This window comes from Dromiciops gliroides, chromosome 4 (assembly GCF_019393635.1).
Source record: "Dromiciops gliroides isolate mDroGli1 chromosome 4, mDroGli1.pri, whole genome shotgun sequence".
Lineage (NCBI taxonomy): Eukaryota > Metazoa > Chordata > Mammalia > Microbiotheria > Microbiotheriidae > Dromiciops > Dromiciops gliroides.
In genome coordinates this window covers 388233508-388256167 of record NC_057864.1, presented here as the reverse complement: position 1 = coordinate 388256167, position 22660 = coordinate 388233508, and the positions used below count along the sequence as shown (strand labels likewise).

The 22660-nt window shown below is 38.0% G+C and overlaps 2 protein-coding genes across 4 annotated transcripts in view; one reads left to right on the top strand and one right to left on the bottom strand.

Moving 5' to 3' along the window:
* SASH1 (SAM and SH3 domain containing 1) overlaps nt 1-22660 on the bottom strand; it is a 236753-nt gene that overhangs the window by 150391 nt on the left and 63702 nt on the right. The gene's annotated exons all lie outside the window — the stretch shown is intronic.
* LOC122753210 (myosin light chain 1/3, skeletal muscle isoform-like) lies at nt 6036-6805 on the top strand. The gene has a single exon (XM_044000454.1). It carries the CDS (start codon nt 6087-6089, stop codon nt 6537-6539), a length of 453 nt encoding a protein of 150 aa, XP_043856389.1. The 5' UTR covers nt 6036-6086; the 3' UTR covers nt 6540-6805.

The following is a 22660-nucleotide window of genomic DNA, read 5'->3' as shown; positions in this document are numbered from 1 at the left end:
AGGACAAGGATAATGTCGGAACCACACTATCAAAATTTAAGTATATTTCCTTTCCATCTGTTATCAGCAAAGTTCAAAAGCAGATAATGTCTATCAATTAAATTAAATCAGCAAAAATTTACTAATAGGTATTTTGTAAGGAACCGAAGTTCCAAAAATAAAAAGCTGCTCTCAAATAGCTTGAATCCTACTATTTTTTATATGCTACTATCAGGGGCATTCATAATATTGGGCAGTTTTGTTTACTTGCTTTGTTGGAATGAATTTTGGGGGGGGGGAGAAAGGGAGGGCTTATTTGGATATTATTCCCTTAATAAATATTTATTGATTAATTGATGTTTGTTGAGAAGTATCCAGTCACGGATCATACAATCTTAAGTTTAAAAGAAGATCTAAGAAAGAATCTGAGAGGCTAACTAGTTAAACTAGCTAATTTTACAGCTGGGGAAACTGAGGCCCTGAGAAATTAAACAAGGTCTCTCAAAGTGTCATAGGAATGATCTAAACCCAGAGGCTTTCACTACAGTAGGTAATTTTACTAAATTACCTACTATGTCAAGACAAAGCATGCCAATCAATGAATAAGATCTGTTATTGTCATTATCTTAATTTGGCCCACTCAACTTTTGGTTCCCGCTTAATAAGAGGCTATGTATATATCTGAAATTGGGCAGCTAGGAGGCTCACTGGATAGAGTGCCAGGCCTGGAGTCAGGAAGACCTGCGTTAGAAATTCTGTGACCCTGCGCAGGTCAGTTAACCCTATTTGCCTTAGTTTCCTCATCTATAAAATGGGCTGAAGAAGGAAATGTCAAATCACTCCACTAGCTCTGCCAAGAATACGCCAGATGGCTTTATGAAGAGTTGGACATGACTGAAATAACAACAAACATATCTGAAATCAACTGAAATATTGGGGGAGGTGTTGCTACAATTCTACTCTCTAATAATCTGAAGTTCAATTTGCCAGGATAGCATTTTCAAACAGGAGTTGACTTCGTTATTCCAACTTCAAATTCAAATGGTTTGAAGGTATAACCTTCAATAGATTGAATGGGCCAGATTTTTGCCATTCAATATTTGTTCCTTGACCCCAATAGTTCATAGTTATTATAGGTTATGAAATATCCTTTATAATCTCTGTCTAGCTTTTTTATTCATCCATTCGTTCAATTATGGATGTTCATAATGAAAACTTAGTCATCAAGGAAAGAATTAATTTTATTTAACCTCTACTTAAGGGAAATATATATTTTGGATTTTTTTCTTTCAAAACTAGTTAAAATGAAAATGTTTAGATTCTTAATGAGATGTTGTTGTTGTTCATTTGTTTCAATCATGTCCAACTCTTCATGACCCCTTTTGGGCTTTTGACAGAGATACTGGAGTGGTTTCCCATTTCCTTCTCCAGTTCATTTTAAGAATGAGCAAATTGAAGCAAACAGGCTTAAGTGACTTGCCCAGGGTCACACAGCTAGAAGTATCTGAAGCTAGATTTGAATTCAGAAAAATGAGTTTTCCTGACTCCAGGCCTGCCACTCTATCTACTGTGTCATCTAAAACTGCCCTCTTAATGGGATAGTAGTCATCTGTCAGAAAACAAGGAAAGAGTGGGGAGAGGAAGATGATAAATCAAGAAAGCAAGTTGAATACAACTTCTGCCATAAGGAATTTGCTCAAACAATACTCATTTAGTGAACTGCTACTATTAGAAGTTTCAGCTTCTTCAGATACTATTTTTATGGACTTCTAAAAAAAAATTTATTTCCCCAGCTTGAGACAACTATCTCTACCCTTTTACATGTTAACTTATTCCTGATCTGGCATGGTTCTAAACACATCAAAATGGTCCTTCCAAATGCTGTAGAAGATGGAAGAAATAAGAAGCAAGCAGGAAGGAAAAGGAGACAATAAGCACTGGCCAATACCTCTATAACATGCCTGGACCAGAAGACACCTGAGGATGCTCTGTGTCCTCCAAAATCTAGCCCCACCCTTGTAAATTCATGTCCAAAATATACAGCTGTTTTGTAATCCAGTCAAATGTCTTCATGATACAATCATGACTTTCAGGTTCCTGGCTTTTGCTCTTAAAATCATATAAGAGCATAATTTGAAAACACAAAAATCATCAGCATGGGAATTTTTCTTTTCCCATGACTCTCTTTTGGACTTGTAAGTAGAAACTGATTTTCCAAAATGGTGAAGTCATCTAGGCTATTTGGTAAGAAATAGCTTTGTACTTTATAATTTAGTTATTTTAGAGCAAAGGTCTGCAATTGATGGAAACCTTATTAAAATACTTTTAATTTTTTAAGTATTTCTAAAAAAATCATAATTGAACAATTTTCCATTTTTCCAGATGGGAGGTGAGAGAAAAAAATCCTAGAGGAAATAAACAAATATTCAGCAGAAATCTGTCCTCCGGCCCCCAAAATTTTCTACTTTCCTCCCAAACTGTCACATCTCTATTTTACCGAGGGCCTCGGGCTACAACTATATAATGATGGTTAAATTAAATAAATCGGATTCAAGACACAATAATTCATTTGATAGTTCTCTTTTGTGTCAAAATAATGGAATGTGATAGATGAGATTTAGCAGATACTCAGGGGCCCACCTGGAGATTACTAGATTGTAAGCATATCTGCGGGTACTTAAGAAGGCATTATTCTCAGAAGCTAAAAACTTTGAACTTTACATTGAGACCACCTTGGGGTCCAGTGAACCAATGAATTTGAATGACACTAGCCAATTAGCTTGAACAACCTCCCATTTCTGGGAGGGGAACAGGAAGCAGATGGGGAGAGGCTTCTTCCTCTTTTGGTGCGAGACTTCAGCATGGTGGCAAAGGACTTCAGAAGTGAGAGGTTTAGGAAGGCGAGGATTTCCAGGCTATAAGAAATCTGTTCTCAATCTTTCTCTTTCTTTTACTATCTTTCAACAAACCTTTAAAAACCTAAACTTGTTTATCAGTGATTTTAGTCAGTTTCCCCCCAAAACTAGGGGGACAGATTAGAACCCACATTTAGAATTTTAAATTACACACTTTTCTATAATCCCTAGTAAATAAAAAGGAAAGCCACTTTGATATACAGTTATATATGTACTTTATGTTAAATATACATTACTGCCAAAGATCAATTATGGCCAATCTCTAGCATACAAACTAACATATCTTTCACCCAGCCTCAACAAGAGGCAGGTTTCATCTGAATGCCTTGGACCAACTCTGTCTATAAATCTTTAACCTTGGGCACAGTGCAACCCACATTTCTAAGGAAATACACACTGCAAGCAGAATGCAAGCTTTCTGCTAAGATCAGAGTCAATTTTGTACACCAATGTCCCTCCTGTCAATTCTGTCCATCTAAATGCTGAATCATGGAGGTGCTCTGAAACCTGGATCCTCCCTACCTGAGGGGTTTTCCTAGACTTGATGTTTTTATCAGTTAGCTTAGCTAGATCTCCTGGTCCCAGCTTCTTTTCACCAGTACACTGGTCTGGCACAGACATACAATGACAGACAATAGTCAAACTAACTAAATGTCTGGGCTTTGATAAGCAGTTCTTTCAATTTTCCTAAAAGCCTCAGGTGTGTGACAAGTTGTCAAAATACAGAGTGTTGTAAATAACATAGAAACAAATGTCTAGCACTTTGTGTCTACTTCGTGTTTGGTCACCAAAAAAAATGGACTTTATCCTTTTGAAAAATGTTTCATTAATGCCCTGGTGGGGGGGGGGGGGCATCACTGGTGTTTCCCAATGATTGGCCCACCCTGGTGTCCCTGTTTCCTTTCTTTAGTGACCAAAAAGTAGTCGTGTAAAACAAATCAAAATATTACCTAGGTCTAAAAATAGATGTCTCATTCTACACCTCTGATCTACCAGCTCTGCTGAGAAGCAGGAGGCATGCTTACTATTAATCCTCAGAAATCATGACTGGATTCTACAATGATTAGAGTGCTAAAGTTTTTCAATACTGCTTCTTTCACAGTATGAATGCCTACCATATAAATTGTTCTGCTTTTTCTCACTTCACCCTGCATCAGTTCATACAAACTTCTCAAGCTTCTAAATTCTCCAAACTTGTTATTTCTTATGAAGCATAAGAAACCATTGCTTTCCAAAGCCATAATTTATTTAGCTTTTTCTCAGTTGATGGGCAATACCTTTCCTCCTTCTTTGCTGTGACAAAACACATGCTATAAATATAGTTTTGTATATATGAGACCTTCCCTACCAGACTATTTTTCCAGTTAAGCTCTGCCCACCAAAACCCAGCCAAAGTCTCAATATGTGATGTTCTGCTTTCAAATACACAAAGAAAAAAGTGACTTTAAAAGTTAACTAAGGGGCAGCTAGGTGGTGCTGTGGATAGAGCACCGGCCCTGGATTCAGGAGGACCTGAGTTCAAATCTGACCTCAGACACTTGACACTTACTAGCTGTGTGACCCTGGGCAAGTCACTTAACCCCAACTGCCTCACTTAAAAAAAAAAAGAAAGAAAGAAATTAGGTTCAAAATGCCAACAGAAGAAAGCAGAAGCACTGAAAGTAAAAAACAAAAAACCAACTAACAAATAAGAATTCTTTTAATTAAAGAAACATTAAGCATATTGCAATGGCTTTCATTTATAAACATTATTAAGCACCTACTATGTGCAAAACACAGAGCTAGGCTTTCTCTTTAGTCCTAGACCTTTAAAAAAAAAACACAAGGAAAGCTGATATTGACTTAACCCTTTAATTTATATATGTTAGCTCATTTGATTCTAAAAACAGCTCTGTAAAGAGTTCTTTGATTAAAAAAAAAAAAATGAGTTCTATGATAAATCATGTTCCCCACTTCCTGACAAAGAAGTGATGTATAAGAGGTACCATGAAATAGTATTTTCAAACTTAGCCAATACGTGTATTTCTTTTGCTTGATTCAACTTATAAGGGAGAGCTTTTTTTATGGGGAGAGAAATTATAGGGGAAAATGAGAGGGGTAGAGCGGAAAATGAAAGCAACAAAGCATTTATCAAATGACTATCATGAGTCAGGTACCTTGCTAAGTGCTTTACAAATATTATCTGATTTCATGTGATATCTAAAAAAAGGAATTAACTACCAACGAATTATGAAAAAATACACAGAAGAGAGCAGAAGGAAGTGGAGAAGTGGAGAGAGACAAGCAGGGCAGCCATGGACCCACCATGGGAATTTTTAACTATACTTTTTGAAAAACATTACAGAGATTGATAGTTTCATAAATAGTCCTCTTTTCTGTTTTTTATATGGAGAAATAACTATCTTTGTTGATATTTGTCATGTTCATGATGGGGGAAGGGAGAGAATAATTACTTTTAGGTATCATAATCCTCCTTCTACAGATAGGCTCAAAGAGGGTAAAAAAATAAAAATAAAAAAAGTCTTGCTCATGAATGGTCTTCTGACTCCAAGTATAATAGTCTCTCCATTGCCTCTCAAATTATATAAGTGGAGACAGTCCAGAGACATTAATTCCCCTAAAGCTCTTTAAAGCTTTCCCTCATTTCTAGCAGGAATGATGACTTTAGCCTTTATGAAGAGATGGTGTAATGTAGTAGATAAAGAAACAAATTTGGACTCAGGGGTTCCAATCTTGTATCAGATACTAATTGTGTGACTTTGGTCAGGTCACTTAAATTCTGGCAGCTTCAATGTCCAACTCTGTAAAATAGACATGATACTAATAACATCCACCTGCCAAGGTTGTTTTGAGGATCACATGAGATAATGAACATGGTGTATACTGTGCTGATTTTAAAGTGATATCAGATGCTACCTGTTATAATGAAGCACTTTTCTCACAACGAAGAGTAGGAGTAGTAGGGCTATTTTACAAATGCAGAAGCTAAGACTTAGGTTAACTGATTCCAAATTTGGACTTCAAACCCATGTCTTCTAACTCCATTGATCTTTCCTTTACTACATACTGTTTTATTTCATTAAGGACCTTGCAGATTATTAATACTAAAGTATATTAAAAGTAATATCCTGACTCCACTCAGGGACAGGAGCAGCCCTCAGCTCACTTTGCCAGCTTCTCAACATCTCCATCATGTCCTTCAGTGCTGACCAGATTGCTGACCTCAAGGAGGCCTTCCTCCTCTTTGACAGGACTGGCGAGAGCAAGATCACATTAAGCCAGGTTGGTGATGTCCTGCGTGCCCTGGGTACCAACCCAACCAATGCAGAGGTCAAGAAGGTTCTGGGAAACCCCAGCAATGAAGAGATGAATGCTAAGAAAATTGAGTTTGAGCAGTTCCTGCCCATGATGCAGGCTATTTCCAACAATAAGGACCAGGGAAGTTATGAAGACTTTGTTGAGGGGCTATGTGTGTTTGACAAGGAGGGCAATGGCACAGTCATGGGCGCTGAGCTTCGCCACGTGCTAGCTACCCTGGGTGAAAAGATGAAGGAAGAGGAGGTGGAAGCCCTGATGGCAGGTCAAGAAGACTCCAATGGCTGCATCAATTACGAAGCCTTTGTCAAACACATCACGTCCATATAAATGGAAGTCTCAAGAACAAGTGATCTCTGTGAAGACTGACTGGAAACTAAGCCATGAACTTTAGGAACATTCATATTCAACTCTCCAGATCAGTTGACCAACAAGGCAGGAAAAAACAAAGGAATTTGGACTATACTATACTGAAGGCCTCCCCAATTTTTTAGGTACCTTTTTAGTTTTCCTTCTGAATCCTCAAGTTATGTTTCTACTACACAAGTCAAATGTTTGCAGAAGCAAACATCCTGGACAAAGTTTCTACAAGTCTCCAGTCGAAGTTATCTCTCTTTCCATGTTATCCACCCTGGGTAAATGTATACCCTTGAAAGAATCTAACAATCAATAAATCACTTTGGTCAGTCAAAAAAGAAAAAAGTAATATCCTTGGGGCAGCTAGTTGGAGCAGTAGATAAAGCATCATCCCTGGATTCAGGAGGACCTGAGTTCAAATCCAGCCTCAGACACTTGACACTTACTAGCTGTATCACCCTGGACAAGTCACTTAAATTAACCCTCACTGCCCCACAACAACAAACAAAAGTAACATCCTTCACTGAAGTCTTATTCATATAGTAAAAATTTTAGCTTCCTCTCCCCAACTACCTTCCTTCCCCTCCCTCCTCCCACCAAAAAAAAAAAGATTGTCTAAATTAGTTTGACCAAATTCAAGATGTTGTAGCTTGATTTTTTGTGTGTAACAAAGAATTACAAAGGTAAATGTCTATCAACTGAGGAAAGGCTAAACAGATTTTCATAGTGGAGAGAGGCAAAACAGTAGAAAATGAAAAATTTAGAGTCAGGAAGACCCAAATTCAAATCTGGCCTCAGACAGTTACTCTAGGCAACTCACCAAACTTCTGTTGGCCTTAATTTCCCATCTATAAAATGAAGGTGATAATAATAGCACTTACCTTCCCAGGGTTGTTGTAAGGATAAGATAATATTTGTAAAGTACTCTGTATATTTTTAAATAGCTATATAAATGTAAGCTATTTTTACATGTATGTGATGGAATATCACTATGCCAGACCTTGAATATGATGACTACAAGGAAGCATGGAACCACTAATATAAAAAGAAATGAGCATGAACCAAGAAAATAATATACACGGTGACTACAACAATGTGAAAGGAAAGAACAACAACAAAACCACAAAATCTGAATGCTCATAAATTATATTGGTCAAGCTTACCCCAAAGAAGAGAGATAAGTAGATCCCCCACCCCCCCCACCATTCTACAGATGTGGGGGACTGTGGCTTTAGAATACCATAGATAATGTTGGAATTTTTTTTTTAATCAGGTCTATGATTTCATCAGTGTAGGAAATCCTCAGTAAGAAACTTCTGCCAATGCATATTGGTAAAATTCTCTAGTATTAGAAAGCTGCCTAGGGAATTAATGTTAGGTGACTCCCCCAGGTTCACATAGCCAGGGTGCATCTGGGGTACAGCTATGTCATGCTGCCATGTTGGGTTTTTCCCACGTGTTGGCTGGTTTATGCTGAACCGTTTCCCACACACAAAACTTTTTGCGTGTGTGTCTTTGTTATAAGGGATATCTCTCTCAGGAAGAGATACATCAGGCAAAATAAATGATAAAAATAGATATTAAAAAAAACTAAGAGATACTAGTGTTCTTTTGAGAAGTATGTGTTCCTTGACAACTATTCTCAACAGTACAATGATACAAGACAATTCCAAAGGACTATTGATGAAACATACTATCCACTTCCAAAGAAAGAACTGATATTGATGGAACAGACTGAAGCATGCTATTTTTCACTTTCCATTTTTTAAAATTTTTATTCAAGTTTTCTTGTACAAAATGACTAATATGGTAATGTTTTACATAATCATACATGCATAACTCATATCTGATTGTTTACTGTCTCAGGGAGGGGGAAGGGAGGAAGGGAAGGAAGTATAAAGATTGGAACTCAAAACTATAAATAAACATGCTTATTACTTTTTTTTTTTTTTTGCAGGGCAATGGGGGTTAAGTGACTTGCCCAGGGTCACACAGCTAGTAAGTGTCAAGTGTCTGAGGCCGGATTTGAACTCAGGTACTCCTGAATCCAGGGCTGGTGCTTATCCACTGCGCCACCTAGCCGCCCCCATGCTTATTTCTTTAAAAAAACCTGTCATTTCCCACATGTACAAAAATATTTATAGCTGCTCTTTACGTGGTAGCAAGGAATTGGAAGTTGAGGGGGTGCCCATCAATTGGGGAATGGCTGGACAAGTTGTGGTATATGAATACAATGGAATACTATTGTGCTGTAAGAAATGATGAGCAGGAAGAGTTCAGAGAAACCTGGAGGGTCTTACGTGAGCTGATGATGAGTGAGATGAGCAGAACCAGAAGAACATTGTACACAGTATCATCAACATTGAGTGTTGACCTACTGTGATGGACTATATTCTTCTCACCAATGCAATGGTACAGAAGAGTTCCAGGGAACTCATGATAGAAGAGGATCTCCAAATCCAAGAAAAAAAAAGAAAGAAAGAACTGTGGAGTATAGATGCTGATTGAACCATATTATTTCTTTTGTTTTTGGGTGCTGTTTTTTTTTTCTATTTTGAGGTTTTGCATCACTGCTCTGATTCTTTCTCTTGTAACAGGATTAATGCAGAAATAGGATTAATGTATTATGTGTATATATATGTGTGTGTATATATATATATCTATATGTATATGTATAGAGATATATAGATATAACCTATATCAGATTACCTGCTGTCTAGGGGAGGGGGGAGGGAGGGGAGGGAGGGAGAAAAATCTGAAATTGTAAAGCATGTATAAACAAAAGTTGAGAACTGTCTTTACATGTAACGGAAAAAATAAAATACCTCATACAATTAAAAAAAACAAAAACCTGTCATTCTATCTTACATTAAGTATGAAACACCTTGTGAGAAATAATGGTTAACCAGCAACTCATCAATGAAAGCTAAGCCCCTCTCATCTGTTTGGTAGTTTGTCACTTTGCCTAGGACCACAACTCAAAAACATCAGTGGGATCATGGCCTAGCTGCATGACTCTGTTGGAAGAAAAATGTCTGCAAGATCATAGGCATTTTCCAATTCATGGAAAGATGTTCCAAAACTTCCTCCAAAATGGTTATATATGGAACAATGGATGTGCATTACCCCAGAAACAATATAAGTCATTAAAAAAAATTGTTTAAGTGTGAATTCCCAGGACAGATCTCCTCCCTGCCCCCCCCCCCCCCCCGCACTCACACACTTCACATACACATTTGTATATATTTGGGATCTGATCTATAATTTCTCTGGTGTTAAGAAACTTCTGGAGAGGAACATATCTTGATCAAGATAAAAAACTTACGGTTTTAAAAAGTCCCCTGAGGCACTGAGAGGTTGTGACTTTATTGATCAAGACACAAGATTTGAACCTGGGTCTTCCTCATTTGGAGGCTGGCTTTCTATTTGGTATACCATGCAGCCACATTGACTCTAACACCATACATAGGTGTCAATGTATACATACATATAAATATATATGCATATATCTGTGCAGATAACATACAATAATATACTTCAAAGATAGCAGTCATAGTATTAGGCAATTTTACTGTCACATATGTATCATATAAGAGGCACAGTGGATAGAGTTTGGGACTTGAAGTTGGGGCGACCTAAGAAATTCTGCGATAGACAGTTATTCATTGAGGGACCCTGAGAAAATCATTTAACCTCCCTACCCTCGGTTACTTTATCTGTAAAATGAGGATAATAATAGCACCTACCTCCCAGGGTTGTCATGAGCATAAAACGAGATAATACAAGTAAAGTGTTTTACAAAACCTCAAAGCCTGTTGGCCTGAGGCCAGCAAGATGAAGTAGGCTAAGTAATTTCTATTTCCTCAGTATCCAATCAGCAGCTAGGATAGAGCACTGAGCCTGGAGTCAGGAATACCAGAGATCTGGTCTCAAGACACTTAACAGCTGTATAACCCTGGCCAAGTCACCACCTCTGCCTGCCTCAGTTTCCTCAACTGTAAAATGGCAATCTCAGAACAGCACCTACCTTCCGGGGATTGTTGTGAAGACTAAATGAGATAATATTTGTAAGGCATTTAGTACAAAGGCTAGCACATAGCAAGTACTTAATAATTAGTATGCACGTGCACACCGCCCCCACCCCCACACACCCCTGTTTCTCTTGCCCTTCTCAATTAAAGACAGGCATTCCAAAGTGGATTAACCTGCCCAGAAATACAGACCATGAAGGTTGTTGAAGGTATTGGTCCAGGTAAAGAGAAACAGGATGGTGGTAGCAGAGCAAACTGTAAATGGAGGTAAGGAGCATTTTGGAACTGAGGTGAGAAGTCTATGTTGTAGGAGGCTGAGATGGTGGCACAGGGAAAGAAGGACTCTGGGTAGAGAGAAATCAGAGGGAGTACAGGGATAGAAGACAAGGAGGGGCTGAGGTAATCTTTGAAGTAAGGTTGAGAAAGTCAAAACATGATGAGTGGAAGCAGAAGAATTGTTCATTTCTAAACCCATCCTTCCTTCCTTCCCTTTCTTTCCCTCTAGGGAAGAGGGCAGAAAGAAAAACAGTAGCTGAAGGGGTGATACCATTTTTTAAAGAAAGCAGCAGGGGTGCAATGATAAGATGAAGTCTGTTCTCCCTTTGTTTCTCTTCTCTACACTGCCCCCAGAGACACCAACCCCCCATGACTGCCACAGATACTAGGACAAAGTGAGAAAGCAGAAACTGAAGCCTGGGGAGAGGAAGAGGAGTGTGGGCAAAGAGCAAGGAGTGGGGCAGGGAGAAGAAAAGCAAGAACTCCTAGAGTGACTTATTTCCCTATAATGTAAGCTGGGGAATGTCTCACCATACACATGGTTTTCTGGAAAGTTTCATTACAGGCACAAAACCTTCCCAGTCATCATTTCCTAGACTACAAATAGCTTTTATAGGGTTATTCACTTCATCATAACAGCACCATGCTTCAAATGCTTGTATTATTGCTATCTCTCTGCTGTTCCGTGGTTTCATGAGACTAAACAATAAGGCAAACTGGGGCAACAAAGCACAAAGCTCTGCCTTTGAGGGATTGAGTCTCAGATGGTACAGTCAGTCCAGAGCAGGAGACAGCACAAACAGCCACAGAGGAGCTGGGGCCTAAGGCGAGTTGCAAACCCATGAAGACTCCAAAGAAGCCGGGCTTTGTATGTTGGTTTGTTAGTGGCCTGTCCTTGTTGGCTCCTGGGTTTTTCCTTCTGACACTCATTTCAGGCCAGCATCCTCATACAGCTGTTATTCTTTTGGGAAAACACTACATAGTGGGTGGGAGTGGGGAAAGGTTTATTTGATTTTCAAATGAGATTGAAGGGAGATCTTTCTTGACCCCCAATTAGTAAGTCTATACATGGTAGTAGCCATTTTTTAACTTATTGAGCCTTTAATTCCAATCCACAATAAAGGTATTTTTCTTTCAAGTCACTGCAGATTAGTTTCATAGGATTTAGAGTTGCAAGGGACTTTTTAAACATGATTTAGTCTAACCCTTTTATATCTAAGAGATGAGGAAACTGAAGTTCAGGAAGGAGAAAGTAATGCTTTACAGAAACTTTTGGCTCGATTTTTTTAATCATCATATTTTTCTCAAGCTAGTTGGTCTTGCTAGGCAAGGATGAAGAAATCCTACCATTCTTATAGCATGAGTTAGAGATTTATTGTCATCATGGAGACGTACCCATCAATAATATAAAGAAAAGAGTAGCATAAGAAGAACATACATGAACTGATGCAAAGTGAAGTAAACAGAACAAGGAAATAAAACACAAGATAACTGCAATAATATAAAGGAAAAGAATAAAAATAAATGGAATGTTTTACAATATAATTATCAAGTTTACCCCCACCCCCCTCAAAAAAAGGGGAGAAAATGCAATTTCTTCCCCTTATTTGAAGGGATTGAGGACTATGGGCATTATTACATTGCATATACTGCCATACTTAGTTGGTGTGTTGGGTCATTCCTTCCCACCCCCACCCCCTTTACTTTTTTATTCAATTGCTACATGGGTTGGTTTACTAGAGAAGAAAGAGGAAATGATATTGTTTATATATTAAGATTAAACACAAAATTATCAATATTTTTTAGATATGTGATCATAATTAATGATTTTATTAAGTATTTATGTGCATGCTCTGAATAAGGTACTCTGAGCATCATCTGCCCTGGAAAAGAGAAATCAATATAGCTAAATGCCTGAAAATAAGCATTATCAGGATCTGCATTACATTAGGAGGGAATGCATAACAAAAAATAATTTTCAGGGAAAGCACCTGGTATGGTGGATAGAATATGGTGTGAAGCCAAGAAGGCTTCTGCTTCTAATTTGGCTATCTGTAACAGGCTGTTGGCATGGAAACCAAATGACATACTTATTAAAACAGTGTGCAAATCAAGAACAAATAGGCTGCAATAAGCAAAAACCTCCCACTGCTCTAAATATTAGATTATTGGCTTTAGAGTTTAGATTTGGGGACATCTCTTTAGGCAGGTAAGGTCTATTTTACTTCTCAGATCTTGGCTATGCTTCAAGATAGGTAGATACATCAATGAGTTAAGTTTCAAATAGGAACACTACTACTCTCAAATAAATCTATGGTCACATCAGTTTTTGAGTTTCCTACAATTGAGGTTGAAGTTGAAATCTATCCTTGTCTGCCCATCCTGTATGACTCTTGCATATGTCTTCCCATAAATTCACTGCAGGTTGTCCATCCAACAATGAGCAAGTTCTTCCTTGTTTTCCCCTAGTTTTGAGAAGGTACCAATGGAGCACTCCAACTATTAAGTAGTAGCCTGAGCATATGACCAACCCATCTTCTTTTCTTATTGTATATTTCCTTGATAATATCTTTACTCTTAATCTTCACAGTTCCTCACTGATTATATTTCACAGCCTGATCACACCTATCATGTATGTGTGCTCCTACATTCCTATACTTTGTCATAATAATTTTTTATTCTCTAGAGTGTTGTATTTCATGTCTCACTGTCATGTAGCATGGTAAAATAATGGTATTAAAAAGATGGGCCTTTGTTTAAATGGAAACTTGGGGTGATTAAAGGAATTTTTTTGTAAGATAAGGCATGATATCGAAATAAAGCTGTACTAAGAAATACCTAAATTAACAATTATAAAATTTCTTGCATGTAAAAAAAATAATTCAGAACATCAAATTTCTGCTCAACTAAAAAAAAAAGAGAGAGATCACTTTCTCTTTGGGGGCAGTTTATTCTTCATCATTTGAGTTACTGATTCTAATGGGGAAATCAGATAAAACACCAAATAGAGACAGAGAGATGAAAGAGATCAAAGGAAGATCTGTAGAGAAGAAAAACCCACACCCCGAGGAGAAAGGATATACACAAAGAAACAAAAGAAAACAACTCTTTGATATCACAGATGGAAATCTGTCTTCCTTTTGGCATCTTTGTTAAGAATCCTTGTCTGTATCAAAAGAAAAAAATGCTCATATACACAAACATCCAGATGTTCACGAATATTCATGATGTGCTTCCAGTTTGGTCGAGACTTGCTCTTGATTTATTTTTTATTAAGTCCCATCAGCTTCTTCTGTGGCCCATGAGATTGATGTCTTTGCAACTGCTCAGAATGGGGTGTATCTTACTAATCGCTAAGGCTCTACCTAAGCCATTCCTTGTGATAGTTATTTTACACACAAACCTTGCAAAATCTCAAACAAAAGATTATTTCCTAATCTGTAATGCAATGTAATTGCTTTATTTATGAATCTTAGCTTTCTGGCTCACTTTTCTGATGTAAGGCTTTCAGAGCTAGATACAGTTTTCTGGAGAACATCTGAGGCAGGAGGATACTGAATCACATTTTCCCAAAATGCTGTCATATTCACTTTGATCCAATCCACTGTTTATTGAAGCTAGAGAATGGTTAGAAAAAATCAGAGTTAATAAATTACATCCTCCAATATCAAATGGAACTATGGAAAACAGAAAACGGGGGCGGGGAGGGGGGGATTGCAGCAAGTTTCTCTAAAAAAGACCTCATTTCTCAACTACATAGAGAACAGAGTCAAATTTATAAACATACAAATCATTCCCCAATTGATAAACATTCTAGGAATATGAACAAGCAGTTTTCAAAAGGAAAAACCAAATCTATCCATAATCATATGGGGAAATGCTCTAAACCACTACTGATTAGAGAAATTCAAATTAAAATAACTCTGAGGCACCACCTCAGATGGAAAATATGACAGAAAAATAAAATGACAAATGTTTGAGGGAATCTGGAAAAAATGGGATATTAATACACTGTTTGTGCATTCTGTTCCAACCATTCTGAAGAACAATTTAGAACTATTCCTGAAGGCATATTAAACAACTGTGTATACCCAGCAATACCACTACTAGGTCTATATATCAAAGAGATTAAAAAGAAAAGGAAAAGGACCTATATGTACAAAATATTTATAACATTTCTTTTTGTGATGGCCAAGAATTAGAAATTATGGGGATGTCCATCAATTGGGGAATGGCTGAACAAGCTGTAGTGTATGATTGTGATGGAATACGATTATGCTAGAAGAAATGGTGAACAGGATGGTTTCAGAAAAACCTGGAAAGACTCACATGACTTGATTAAGCGAAATAAGCAGAACCAGAACACTGCACAGAGTAATAACAGTATCATACTATGATCAACTGGGAATGAATTGCCTATTCTGATCAATACAACGATCCAAGCCAATTCTGAAGGACTTATGAGGAAAAATGCTCTCTACCTCTATAGAAACAATTGATGAAATCTGAGTACCGACTGAAGCATTATTTTTCACTTTGTTTTTCTTGCTTTTTTTGCAACATGGCTAATATGGAAACATGTTTTATGTGACTTTACATGTGTAATTGATATCATATTTCTTGCTTTCTCAATGAGTGGGAGAGGGGCAGAAAGGAAGGAAAGAATGCAGAACTCAAAAAAATTTTAATTAGTGTCAAAAACACACATATGATGATTTGGGGTTTTTTAAAAAGGAAAGAAATTTTTTGTAATTCCAATGCAAAAAAAAAATAGATCTGTGATTTCATTTCTCTAAGCGTCTTCCTTATTATCTCCTAATATTGCAAAAATACCAGATCACACTGGCTATTAATTGATCATCCCTCATCCTGAACACAGGCCAACTTGAATTCTTTTTTGCTCACATAGTCATTTGACAAAATCACCAGGTCAACACAAAGAGAAGGAATAAAGAAAACTATGCATTTTAAGTGAGAGTAGTTATTTTCAAATGACAATGGAACTGCCAGAATATTCACCTAAATTAATTATAGGACTTAGAATTGAAAAGGTTTGCACTCTTAGGACCTGGATTAAAACCCTGTTCTGCTACTTATTATCTATTGAATGTGGTTATATCACTTATATCTCTGGGTTTCTATATCTTCAACTATAAAGTGAGGGTGTGGGATTAGATTATTTCTAAATTCTCTCTCAGCTTTAAATCCTATTTGCTCTTAGTTTACACAAGCCAAGAACATATTAGAAGTGGCAAATAAGAAGGCGAAAGGTCTGTTACGTCAGGAGAGTATGGAACTTAAAAATGAAAAAGATATGAGTTCAAATCTGGACTCTTCACACCTACTAGCTTTGTGATGCTAGGAAAATCACAGCCTTGGTTTCTTCATCTATAAAATGGGGATAACAGCACCAAATTCTAACTTTTGTTGTATCAAATGAGTTAACATTTGTAAAGTACTTTGCAAACCTAAAAATATTATATGAATTCCAGCTATTATTATTTTTATGATAAGCAGGCATACAAACTAGCAAAACAAAATAGCAAGGCACAGAATAGTATAAAAATCAGACGCAAAATAAACAACAGGATCACTATTGTCTGGAGCCATTTTGGATAAGTCATTTAACTTCACAGAAGCTCCATGTTTGAAAGGATCTTCAAAGTAGCCTAAACCACACCTGAACAGAAATACAATAGCCAACCTCTTATGGATCATCTGTTTTCTCAAGAGAAATATGAGGAGATTGGATGATATTATCTACAAAGTCCCTTATAGCTCTAAGTTGTATGACCAACCTCCATTTGGCCACCGCATTAGCAGTTTTCTTTTGGTATACCTGCACCTGATTGAGTAGTACTTGTGCTGGTGTTAATTTTCTAGATGCACTGAAAAAAGCATAAGATTTGGATTCAAATATTGCTTTAGATACTCTTATTCACTGTGACAATGGCAAAGTCATGATTCCAATATGCAATATGGGAAAAACAAAGCAAACATTTATCTTTGGAAGATACCTACATTTCAAGCAACACACTCTCAATTATTTATCTTTCCAAGTACATTACAATATTCAAAACAAAATTAACTGGATGATCTTCCCATGGACAAAAAAAAAAAAGTCATTTTCACAGTGGCCAGGAGCAGAAAAAAAAAAAAAACAATAGAAATGCTACTGAAGTTATTCATCAATATTTGTATAATTTGATGAAGACCTTCCGAATTCTCAGGATATTATACCCCACACTTCACACACAGACCTAATTTATTGGTTTCCTTAATTATGCAGTCAGTCTCTTCAGGTCCTCCTCCCAGCAGAGAGAAAGAACATTGAAATGCATCTCAGGTTCAAAGAAAAATTCTTGCTAAATTAAAAGACAGGATAAGCAGAATGGTCCTGAATATGAGAGCATCTTGTCATAAAATTCGGTGGCAAAATGATCTATTTCTTTATGCATTGATGGCAGTGGGATGTACAGACGTGCTGAATAGGTTTGGATCAGACATTTAATTACAAGTGTAGCATTGTCAGAAGGGGGGCCAGGCACAGAAACTTCTTAGCATCTGGCAAGCTCTACAGCCAGTGCTACAGAGGCTTCATTTGTCTTGTGTTTAAATGGCAGGCCACAGCAGGCCAGAGCTCAGAATCCCTATTTGATGCTCAGTGCTAAGGACCAATCTGAAAATCCAGTAAGACCCCAAAGCCAAGGAGGCTTCTTGAAAAGTAAGAACCCCTCTCCCCTCACATGCACCAACATACATGTACAAGAAAGCAACAGAAGAGCATTTAAACTCAAGACAACTTGAAAAAAACAATGCTTACCCTTATCCTCTCCAGTTCTAAAACAAAAACAGGAAGAATTTGAGAAAATACTAGCAATGAGGTACCAAGATCACACAATGGAAGGCTGTTCTGTGTGCTAACTTTACCACTACCACCATGCCTACCCCCAGCTGAAATTTAGTAATCTCTCAAAACCAAGGGAGGGGCTGAGACAGGCAATCAAAATTATTTATTTCTGCATCTGAGCCTCTTGAACAGTTAAGGATATACACAAATCATACTGTCCACACAGTTCATGTTTACAGCAAATTAGACACACAGAGATGGGACAAGGAGCAGGTAATGAGGAGGAGAGAAACAGAGACAGAGAAACAGAAAGCACCATTTTGAGTGACTCTCTAATACAGTCTAATAACGTCTCACAAAACAAAGTCCAGCTTGAACCACTCCAACTTGAACAATAAAATAACATTTTTTCCCCTTGTAAAGGGAATTCGGTTAAAAGAGAATATCCTGTAAGAGCCTTTTAATGTCATTAATAAAGAGGCTAAGGTGGGGCAACTAGGTGGCCCAGTGGATAGAGCACCGGGGGCCCTGGATTCAGGAGTACCTGAGTTCAAATCTGGCCTCAGACACTTAGCACTTACTAGCTGTGTGACCATGGGCAAGTCACTTAACCCCCAATTGCCTCACTAAAAAAAAAAAAAAAGAAAAGAAAAGAATAAAGAGGCTAAGATGAGGTAAGAAAGAGGCTAAGGTAAAATGAGCTTCTCATATAACTTTCAAAGGCTACATCAGATATTCCATTGCTAAACTTCTATTTCAATCATGTAATGGAGCTTCTCCTGGGTTTCCAAAGGCCACATCAATGAAGCACAAGCCTGGACAGGTCCTTTCAAGGCAGAAGGCCTCCAATACATGCCCAATAACAGGTCACCAGCTAAGGATAAGGCAGCCTAACTAAGTTTGGAGGGACTTATCAGCACAAAGTGAACCAGAAAAAGATCACTTTTTTTTTTTTGATCCCTAGCCATTCACAATCCAGAGGTGGAAGAAGATTATGTTCTGCATTAGTGAATGCTGATAAAATCTTAGATCCTTTTGAGGACATATACACAAGTTTATTGCTGAACTTGTAGTGTGCCCAAAGTGACTTCAGAGCCACTTAAAATCAATCCTGCACAACTCTGTGAAATTAGTCTTCCCAATGTACTACTCAGATCCTGTCAGACTCCTATTAACAATATTCAATATCTCCTCCATTACCCACTGAATAAAATCAAAGATCCTTACGTAAGCTTTGAAAGCTTTCCACAACATGGTTCTAGCCTACCTTTACAACTTTATCTTACACTGATTCCCTTCTCATACCCTCATGTTTCAGCCAAATTGGATAATTCACCTTGGCAGAACATACCTCATGAATTATCACCTCTATGCCCTTGCCTCCACCCGCTTGGCTTATTGAAATCATTTGTTGTTGTTGAGACTTTTTTCAGTCACATCTGATTCTTCCCTGCTCCATTCGGGATTTTCTTGGGTAGAATAGTTTGCCATTTCCTTCTCCAGCTCATTTTACAGATGAGTAAACTGAGGCAAAAAGGGGTTAAGTGATTTGTCCAGTCACATAGATAGTTAAGTTTCTGAGGCCAGATTTGAACTCAGGAAGATGAGTCTTCCTGATTTCGGGCTTGGCACTCTATGTACTGCACCACCCAGCTGCCCATTGAAATCATACCCACCCATCAAAACCTAGTTCAAATGTTTCCTTTTCCATGTACCAAAAGCTATTTCTCCTTCCTCTGAAATCTCACTTCTTTTCCATTTTGCAAGCTCTACTACATTCTCTATTTCTTTTCCTCCTTTCTTGATGGTAAGTGCTTTGAAGGCAGAGATAGACTCTTATTCATCTTTGCATCCCTGCCTCCTCTAGACCAGGGCATTCAGTACATGTCTACTGAATGAATGAAACTTCAATTACCTCAGTGCTATACTGTTATTCTCTATCTGCTGTCTAGTGTGGCTTTGCATTCCTTTTTTAAACATCTCCTCTAGCTAAATGGTTTTTTTCCCCCTACCTTTATAGCCCCTAAAGAACAATCGAGTGTCCATCTCAACCTGGAATTCTTCCATTTTGAACATACAAATGAATAAGCCCATAACCAAACTGGAGCAGTGATTTGGCTTGTGAGGGATGTGTAAGAAGAAGAGTACAGCTTGTAACCCCTGGGCTATACATCATTGCCATGATGCTCAACTGCCAGCGATACAAACTTGTTTCTGCCAAACACCAAACCAATTCCATGTCAAAGGTGCAGAGGAAACAGAAAATAGGCAGTAATAGGCGGCCACCTTTTGGGACTCCCTTTTCTGGCCAGTGTCAGTTTGACAGATGTCACACTTAATATCACCAGAGATGGGTCCATTATGGACTTGGAAAACTGTTGCCATTTCTGATTGTGGTTTTTCCCAGCCAAAAAAACACATGGCGCATGGGGATGAGCCAAATGTTGAGGAACGTGGGGGACTCCCCTGCTGTTCACAGAAACTAATGCCTTAATCTTCAGCCCAGGCAAAGGCCTAACTCCAAATTCAAAAGGGCTTTAGGGTTCATTTGGGGACTAAATAAAAATCCTTGCCATCACTATGATTTTGAAAAATAATGCATCTTTATGTTGCTATTTTTTTAACCCATCTGTACATAGCTATAGTTGCCACCATGTAAAATATCTGGCTCTGATGCCATCAGATCCAATATTTTATTCCTGTCTGGGTCAAAGCAACTAGACCAGAATAGCACTAAGTTGTCCAACCAATTCAGAAAGTTAATTACTGAGAGAAACATGTGACATGCTTATCAAAACTTTCCCCCTAAAGGGCAGCTAGATGGAGCAGTGGATAGAGCACCGGCCCTGGATTCAGGAGTACCTGAGTTCAAATCCGGCCTCAGACACTTAACACTTACTAGCTGTGTGACCCTGGGCAAGTCACTTAACCCCAATTGCCTTACTTTAAAAAAAAAAAAAACCCTTTCCCCCTAAATAAATAAATGAAGTTACTTTGTATGTTGGATAGCAATGATAAAAGTGCCACTTATTCTTCTGTAGTTAATATGTAATTGGGTCTAAGTGACAAGGCTTCTCTTCTATTTATCTGAAACTAGGAACTAGCATCTACATATTATTTCACACCGCTAAATTCAGTCAGCATCTGAGAAATTTCACCAAGCTATAGCTCTATCCATGTCATGAATCAGAGTTGTAAAAGGGGAAATTCTGAAGCCTTTTTACTATCCCAGACCCAGGCAATTCAACTCTCCAGGTCTTGGGTCCCTCTCTATAAAACAGGAGTAGGTGGGGTCAGACTAGATAGACAGCCTCTAAGCCTCCTTCTAACCCTAAATCTATGATGCATTGAATGCTCTTTGTCTTTGGACTGATATAAAAGAGAAACCAATTCTGAAACCACTAGATTCAGATAATTAGACTAAGTGAAGCAAGAAGTCTTTTTGAGTAGAAGGTAGGGAGGTGCCGATCAGCAGGAAAGGCAAATCCTTGAAGCAAGTAGTCAAAGAAGAAGCAACTGATTTGGGGGAAAATGTGACTCTAAGTGTGCCAAAATTTAAATGACTACTGTTCTATTTGATGAAACAGACTATTTGCTGAACTTTTACCTTGCTCTGAGTTCTCTAACTTCATTTTACCATACTGTGAAATATTTCTTGTTCAAGAATCTCATCTGTTGAGACTTCAAAATGCCTTGTATTAGAGCCCTGGCCAGGGGCAAGAGGAGACTGTCAGTGAGAACATTTCTCTCTCCAAGCAGAAAAAGGCTTAGATATCAGATAATCACAAATTGATTTTTTTTCTTTCTTTTTGTTTTTTTTGTGGGGCCATGAAGGTCAAATGACTTACCCAGGGTCACACAGCTAATAAGTGTCAAGTGTCTGAGGCCAGATTTGAACTGAGGTCCTCCTGAATCCAGGGCCAGTGCTTTATCCACTGCACCACCTAGCTGCCCCCCACAAATTGCTTTTTTTAAAAAGTTTCTGGCATGGCTTGTACTTATGACACAGAATACAGTATTAATTTTTCCTTCATCGACGGATACAAAGAATCACAATTTTTGCTTTCACTTGTATTCCCAAGAAGTTTGATATAACCTGTGCTAGTGAGCTTGTGGGTACTCAAAAGCAGGCCTCTTTTAAGTAGTAGCAGTGCTGAGATCCAGTCTTGGTTTCAATCCAGCAGATCTGTTATCAAGTGAATGGGTAGCCTTGGAAACCTCACTAATTTCCTTGGATCTCTGTCTTCCGATCCATCAAACAAGAGAGTTGTAACTCTCAGGTATAACCTGAGTAATTGATAACCACAAAGAATGCTTCAGATAAACTCCTAGGATCCTCATTGTTCACAATGACATATGAAGCTGAAAGAGCAAACTGGAAGGTGGTTACGGAAATGAGAGACCTCCCCTTTGTCTTGGCAAACTTAGCCAGGCTGACTGGATTGCACAAAACAGAGACTGAGATCCAAGTTGCCAATTTGATGGAGTTGCTTTCCTAACTGAGAGTGTAGTTGGGAGGATGAACAGTTGAATCACAAGTCTGGCTCAAATTAGCTCCCATCAATTTAACCCACCACCAAGTTCTTGCACCTTTGATGTGAACTAATTAAGCTCATGTGGTTTTTTTCCCCAGACTGTCTTTTGCAGCTCTGGAACAGAGCACACCAAATTAAGCCCATCTGTCTAAATGGAACCGAGTTCCTTCCCATCATAAGCCATGCTTCGTTACCCTGAACAGAAGCTGCCTTCTAAAATTCCCCAATGCTGTGGAGATGACTGCATTATACCCAACTCTTATCTGGACAAGTAATTAGGTAATTGTTAAGAATGGTGTTCAATTTTACATTTTAAAAAACCAAAACAAGGCTGCTCCATTTGTAGAAAAAGTTTCTCTGCCCTGGGGGCATGTTCAATGAAGCCCCCAGATAATCTTTCAA

What these genes read in the sequence shown, in the direction of transcription:
- LOC122753210 (XM_044000454.1), top strand. Translation starts at nt 6,087, where the DNA reads ATGTCCTTCAGTGCTGACCAGATTGCTGACCTCAAGGAGGCCTTCCTC.